General features: G+C 43.8%; 1 protein-coding gene across 3 annotated transcripts in view; it reads right to left on the bottom strand.

The window, feature by feature from the left end:
• Cd80 (CD80 molecule) overlaps positions 1-7,175 on the bottom strand; it is a 24,695-nt gene extending 17,520 nt beyond the window's left edge. For 2 of the 3 annotated variants that reach the window (XM_013019477.1, XM_013019479.1), the window contains exons 1-2: positions 6,964-7,175; positions 5,009-5,349 (exon numbers count right to left, since the gene is read on the bottom strand). In XM_013019477.1, coding sequence (XP_012874931.1) covers positions 5,009-5,108 — 100 coding nt within the window. In that variant the 5' untranslated portion in view covers positions 5,109-5,349; positions 6,964-7,175. The remainder of the gene's footprint in view (positions 1-5,008; positions 5,350-6,963) is intronic. The other variant, XM_013019478.1, reaches the window with a different exon arrangement.
• Positions 7,176-7,439: the final 264 nt, after the last annotated feature.

Genomic DNA, 7,439 nt, shown 5'->3' with positions numbered 1-7,439 from the left:
GAGCGCTGTACTGCTTGAGCCACAGCGCCACTTCTGGTTTTCTAGTGGTTTATTGGAGATAAGAGTCTCACAGACTTTCCTGCCCAGGCTGGCTTTGAACTGTGATCCTCAGATCTCAGCCTCATGAGCAGCTAGAATTCCAAGTATGAGCCACTAGTGCTTGGCTTGCTTGCTTGCTTGATTTAATTATTTATTATTTTAACATTATTCACAGACTCACTACTCAAACATTACCAAGGTACCCCGTTCTGGACCCACCTATGCAGAAACAACATTTAAAATCAAATTTTACCAAAGGGACTTGCTGGGTGCTAGAGGCTCGTGCACAATCCTAGCTATTTGGAAGGCTGTGATCATTGAAATCATGGTTCAAAGCCAGCCAGGACAGAAGGAAGTTTGCATGACCCACTTCAAAGGAAGCGTTAGATGGCTGGTGTGCACCTGTTATCCCACCTACCAGGAGGCCTAATATAGGTATATCAGCCCCAGACACCTGCCCAGGTAGGAATCAAGACCTTATCTGAAAAATAATGTGCAAAATTCAGGGCTGGAAGCATGAGGGCCTCTGTACTGCTGGAGGTTGGGTGGGCGTCAGAGGACTTTGTTTCTCAGGGCAGTTTTAGGTTAACTCTGATGACATTTCTGTCACCCAAAGTCCATGGTTTACTTAGAGTGCACTCTTGGTGGTGAATGCTCTATAGATTTGAAAAATGCGCAACATACCCATCATTGCAGTATTATACAAATGAGTTTCACTTCTCTAAAAAAAAAATCCCCCATGGTAGAAACTGCGTTCAACAATCCCCAGGTGATGAGTATGCATGCCTCAAGTGTGCACAGCCCTGAGGGACACCGTGCTGTCTCTGCCTAAAACTCTTGCATGGATTCCTGCCGTTCTGCCAATAACATTTAGGTTTCTTTTTTTTTTTCTTTTTTTGTCAATAGTGGGGCTTGAACTCTGGGCCCAGGTGCTGTCCCTCAGCTCTTCAGTTCAAGGCTAGTGCTCTACCACTTGAGCCACAGCGCCACTTCTGGCCTTTTCTGTTTATGTGATGCTGAGGAATTGAACCCAGGGCCTCATGCATGTGAGCAAGCACTCTATCACTGAGCCACCTTCCCAGCCCTAACATTTAGATTTCTGATTGTGGCCCACAAGCCCTTTAGCTTTCTGTTCAAGGCTAGTGCTCTACCACTTAAGCCACCACTCCACTTTCAGCTTTTTGGTGGTTAACTGGAGATAAGAGTTTCAAAGGACTTTCCTGCCTAGCTGGCTTTGAAGCTCAATCCTAAGTAGTGAGGATTGTTATGCATGAGTCACTAGTGCCAGGCAAAAGCCATCTCCATTTTCCTTGCAGTTTGTCCCCAAGACTAAGACATGTGTCTTCTACATAGGAGCTGCTCAGTGTTGGATGAATGATTTTTTTCCCTTCTTCTTGGTACCTCTGTTCAGGCTGCTGTTCTGCTTGCAGTCCTCTCTCTCTTTCCATTCCCATTCACCTGCCTCACTACTGCTCCCTTTACCCCCTCAGCTCAGCCTCCGTCCCCTCCAGCACATCCTGGCCCTTCTCTTCCCAGATTTTGGGCTTTTGCAGTTAAGACCCAGCACTTCACTGTACTTTCTTTTTATGTGAGTTATGGTTACTTTCTCCAAGTAATATATGCCAACCACTCTACAAGCAGAAATTTCAGGCTCTACTTTCCTGTTGGAGTGTTCAGATCCAAAGGGCTCATGGATTGGTTTGTGCCATGCACAGTAAAATCTGGGTATAACTAAAGAACAAAGTGTTCCTTTTCTGTTTGTTCAAAGACCATTTCCTTCAGTTTACCTCTGATTTTAATTTTCCTGGTGTAGTTACAAAGTCAGTTTAATTCTTTTGCACTCTTTCTCTCTCTAGTATTCTAGTATTCTTCCTCACCACTCCTTATTTCTCAGTTTTAAGCTCATGATTCAGTTCCTCCAGAAGACTTTAGTTTGAGTATACATCCATAGCTTCCCAGAAGAAAATTCAACTTTGTGACAGTTGGAAATGTACTATTATTGTCAAATACACACAAAATCTGCTGTGTGGATCTGGGTACCAGTGGCTCACATCAACAATCCTAGCTACTCAGAAGGCAGAGATCTGAGGATTGTGGGTTGGAACCAGCTTGGGCAAACTCTGATCTCTAATTAACCAGTAAAAAAGCTGGAAGTGGAGGTGTGGTTCAAGCTGTAGAACACCAGCTGTGAGAAAAATCTGAGCAGGAACAAGAGGTTCAGAGTGTAAGCTCCGATATCACACACATACAAAGATCTGATATGTCCACTGCAAAATTAAAAGCATGGCTGGTTCTCTTGGTTGCAACGGGGTAAGGTAGCAAGTTTTTTTTTTTTAAATTTTTGGTTTTGGGTTTTTTTTTTTTTTTTGTCAGTCGTGGGGTTTGAACTCTGGGCGTGGGTGCTGTTCCCTCAGCTCTTCAGCTCAAGGCTAGCGCTCTACCACTTGAGCCACAGTGTCACTTCCGGTTTTCTGGTGGTTAATTGGAGATAAGAATCTCATGGATTTTTCCTGCCCAGGCTGGCTTTGAACCGAGAGTAGCTAGGATTATAGGCGTGAGCCACCAGCGCCCAGCCAGCAGGTTTTATAACTTAGGTCACAGAACTTATAATTACCATCAGGGTAGCATAGAGTCCCTGGTTCCTCTTCCCAGCCCTTTCCCTGTTTCCCTGTCTCTCACATTTAGATATTATGGGCCATACTTAAGTGAGCAGTTTTACATCTAGACCTTTGATAGGTCTTGGCAGATGGACAAACCACATTGGCACTCAAGTTTTCTCTTTATTTCTGAGAAGTACTCTTTTCAGGGTACATAGGAAATACCTATTTAGTTATTAAAAATAGTGGAAATTAACTGGGCATAATAGTGCCTGCCTGTAATCTCAGCACTCCAGAGACTGAGGCAGGAAGATCATGAGTTCAAGGTCAGACTGAGCTACGTAGTAAGACCCTATTTCAAAAAAGAAATAAAATAAAAAAGGATAACTTTACATATAATAGGGATGAATCTGAAATCACTCATTATCATATACAGTGTTGACAAAGGATGTCAGCAGCCATAACATATGAAAAAGAGAGATTTAACATTAATCAGATTTGACCAGCATTGTTGCTCATGACTGTAATCCTAGCTATTCAGGAAGCTGAAATCTGGGCATTGTGTTTTCAAGCAAACTCAGAAAAGTTGATGAGACACTTATCGCTAATTAACCAGCAAAAAGCCAGATATAGAGCTGTGACTCAAGTGGTAGAAGGCCAGTGTCATGTGAAAAAGAGCTCGGTGCCCTGAATTCAGGCCCCAGTACAGCACAAAAAAATTAAATTAAGAAAATATTATATTCCTCAACTCTCTGCTCCATGCCCCTTTCAAATTAAAAAAAAAATCACTGTAGCATTTTAAAGGCAAAACATGGCAGCATTATACCATAGAAATGTAGTTTAGAAACCAGATCCTAGCCGGGCGCGGGTGGCTCACCCCTGTAATCCTAGCTACTCAGGAGGCTGAGATCTGAGGATTGCGATTCAAAGCCAGCCTCGGTAGAAAAGTCCGTGAGACTCTTATCTCCAATAAACTACCAGAAGTGGCACTGTAGCTCAAGTGGTAGAGAACAGTGCCCAAATCCAGAGTTCAAGCCCAAAGACCGACAAACAAAACAAAACAACCCAGAAAGCAAACAACAACAACAAAAACAACAAAAAACCAGATCCTAAGGCCAATGCCCTTGGCCCATCCTAACATGAAAATGAACAGATAGTGTTCTTGGAAGAGGCCAGGGCTCTAAACCATCCTTTATAGTTTTCAAATAATGCTGCCCCACCCCTTCCTCTAAAGTCTGGGTTCTTTCTTTTTTTTTGGTTTTTCTTTCTTTTTTTAATAAGATTTTTATTGTATGAATACTGCACAGAGGGGTTACAGTTGCATGAGCAAGGTAATGAGTACGTTTCTTATCAAGCACTGTTGCCTCCTCCTTTGTTTTTCCCCTACCATCCCTTCCCTCCTAGCTCTACAACTACACTCCCCCTCCCCCACCCTGTAAAGTCTGAATTCTTGGGTTAACCTGGTCACTAACTTTCTGTGCTACCACAGGCATATCCTTGAACTTCTTTTTTTCTCTTTCTCTTTCCTTATCATCTTTTGTTGTTGTTGTTGTTGTTATTGGTTGTGGGGCTTGAACTCAAGGCTTGGGCGCCGTCCCTGAGCTCTTTTTGCTCTATGACTTTGAGCCACAGTGCCACTTCTGGTTTTTTGGTGGTTAACTGAAAATAAAAGTCTCACAGACTTTCCTGCCAGGGCTGGCTTTGAACCATGATCCTCAGATCTCAGCTTCCTGAGTAGCGATGATTATAGGCACGAGCCACTGACTCCCAGCTTCTTTCCTTCTTTTCGATTCCCTTTCCTTTCCTTTCCTTTTTTCTTTCCCTTTCTCTCTCTTTCTTTCTTCTTTCCTCTCTTTCTCTTCCCTCTTCTCTCCCTTCCTTCCTCCTTCCCTCCCTCTTTCCTCTCCACCCAGGAAATTGGAGTTAGTGATTCAAAATGGTAGTTCCTATCTGTAGCTTTTATACTCTTTGAGCTAGATGAGTACACTTAGACCACAGCTTTCTTAGTCCTGAACTGATCTGGGAGAATCCTTGAGAGACCCTTTCAGATCACAAGGTAGCCAGGCAGGATCCTAGGGAAATGGCATAAAGATTGCTGGCCTTTTCACCTCAGAGATCTCCCCCCCCCCCCCAATCCCGGTCATGGGGCTTGAACTCTGGCCCTGGGCACTGTTGAGCCCCTTGGCTCAAGGCTAGCGCTCTACCATTTGAGTCACAGTGCCACTTCTGGGTTTTCTGTTTGTGTGGTGCTGAGGAATCGAACCCAGGGCCTTGTGCATGTGAGGCAAGCACTCTACTACTGAGCCATCTTCCCAGCCCAAACCTCAGAGATCTTAAGTCAGGACTCAGTGAAGTTCCTGAAAGTTGCTTACCTGACGACATGTGGAAAAGACAAGCCAGCACCAAAAATGTAGAAAGCCAGAGGTAGGGACACTTGGATCGTGGTGTTTCCTGGCTCACTGGGTGAGTCATGGCTTCAGAGGCTTAGGATGAAGAACGGAAGCTGGTAATGTATATCCCAGGATCTGAGCACCTCCTAGGCTCACAAAAGCAGGTGGAAGAAAACTTAGTGATGCACTTCCAACAGGGGAAGAAGACAATTCACTAGTTTCAGATCGAGGATTCCTCAGGTGATGGTTACAAATCTCTCACACTGCTGAGAGATTGGATAGTGTTCCTGGGTCTCTGAAAATGGTGGATTTATTGTCACAACCTGAAAAAGAAATCAGTAAACGTTTTCCAAGGAAGGAAGGTCCACACAGTGTGGATGAAAACATCTGAATTCTTAACTTGAGTGAACTTTGAAACCAAGGTGTGGTTATGACGGAAAAGCAAAAGTAGACCGAAACTGCGTGACCTTGCCTAGGCCTGTTCCAAGAACCAACCACAGTTTGTTGACTCACTGGTTAACTTTATTAGAAGCACCAAGAATTCATGGCCGTCACTCTGTACTTCCAGCAAGAAGACCCTTACTCCAGTCTCGGAGTGTGAGACCACATTGCACAACCCATAAGACTCTGTCTCAAAAGCAAAGCCCAACCCAACTTAACAAACAACCCACAGAGAACTCTAGGGGGTCTTCAAAATTAGTCAACATTTGAAAGTTCAAATCCTCTTTTGGGCATCTCCAGAAACAGAGACACCATCATAGTGTATTTGTTTAAGGCAGTATGTAACTTAGGAAACAACTTTGTCTTCATATTCAAATAGGGAAACAAATGTCTAATTCTTAAAACACCTCTACTGAAAGCAAAGCCCTCAAGGGACATAATAGGTTCTAAAGGGACCAATCAACAGAGAATCTACCGGCAAAGAAGGAAGAAAGAAAAAAAAAGCACATTATAGTTGTGTAGTTTGATGTGAAGACACTGAGGTTTTTCTCCCTCAAGAAATATATAAAAATTGAGGGGCTGAGAAGGTGGCTCAGTGGTAGAGTGCTTGCTTTGCATGCATGAAGCCCTGGGTTCGATTCCTCAGCACCATATTAAGCAGAAAAAGCTGGAAGTGGTCCTATGGCTCAAGTGGTAGAGCACTAGCCTTGAGAAGAAGAGCTGAGGGACAGTGCCCAGGCCCAGACTTCAGGTACCACAACTGACCAAAAAAAAAAAAAAAAAGAAAGAAATATATAAAAATTGAGAAATGGAAATGAATGTTATCCTCCACAGCGACCCATTAGGCTTCTCCCAGTGACACAGTCCAAAGCTGACCAGAGATACGTATGGGTTTCCTATTTAGAAGCAATCTCAGAACCAGTTTGCCCAACATACCAGATTGTTTCACTGACCAATAGGGTATTTTAATCAAGGTTGGGTGGGAGGCAGTTTATCATCAGAATTTTTACTGATTTGAAAAATTCAGATTCAGCCCATAAAACATATTTGCTGCTATTTAGGAAATCCCAAAGTAATGGAACACCATTGTGATGGTGATTCTCTATCAGTGTTGGGGAGCCTGGGTAACTTCAGGGAATGAAAGACTTCAGAAGGTTCCTCTGAGGGCAAATTGGGAAATGTGTCCAGCCAGGCAGGGCCAGTGTCTCACACCTAGAATTCTAGCTACCCAGGAGACTCAGATCTGAGGATCACAGTTTGAAGTTAGCCTGGGCTGACTACCAAACTACCAAAAAGCCTGAAATAGGACTGTGGCTCAAGTGGTAGATCGCTAGCCTTGAGAAAAACCAAACCAAACCACAAACTAAGGGACAGTGTTCAGGTCCTGAGTTCAAGCCTCAGTACCGGCACTAAAACAAAAAAGAAACCCCAATCAGATCGATGATAACTAGCTCTCCCAAGCTATCCTGTAGTAAGATAATAATTAATGTACTTACTTGCTGAAGAAAATGTCTCCTTTTTCTTTTATGATTAAAAACCAAAGGACGTGGCTTGCTTCTGGGATCCCTTTGCTGCCTGCAGGGTAATGATAGGGCTCTCAGTATTTCTATGAGTAAAATATCAGAGAGGTGGCATTCCCCCACCAACTTCCAACTTTCCAACTTCCCTTTGCTTGACAGAGGAGTTGAGTTCACTTAGAAATACTTAGACCCGTATGAGGCTGGGGGAGTGCACTTGTGGGAAATGATTGAGGAAGCTCCTTCTGCTTTGCTCTTCTCTCAGCAACCTCCTGATAGGGTGTAGCTGGGGTAAGTCACAGAGCAGCATTTCCTCACCACAAGGCACCAACTAAAGCACACCAAGCGCTAAGTGCATTAGACATAGGAAGAGGAGAAAAAGCCTAGAAGGGGCAGCTACCAGCTTTGTGGGGATGATGTGTGAGCTTTTTGGACTGGTGGCTTCCGAATTGGTC

This window comes from Dipodomys ordii, unplaced genomic scaffold (genome assembly GCF_000151885.1).
Source record: "Dipodomys ordii isolate 6190 unplaced genomic scaffold, Dord_2.0 Scaffold45, whole genome shotgun sequence".
NCBI classification, from domain to species: Eukaryota; Metazoa; Chordata; class Mammalia; order Rodentia; family Heteromyidae; genus Dipodomys; species Dipodomys ordii.
This window is presented reverse-complemented; position numbering and strand designations above follow the sequence as displayed.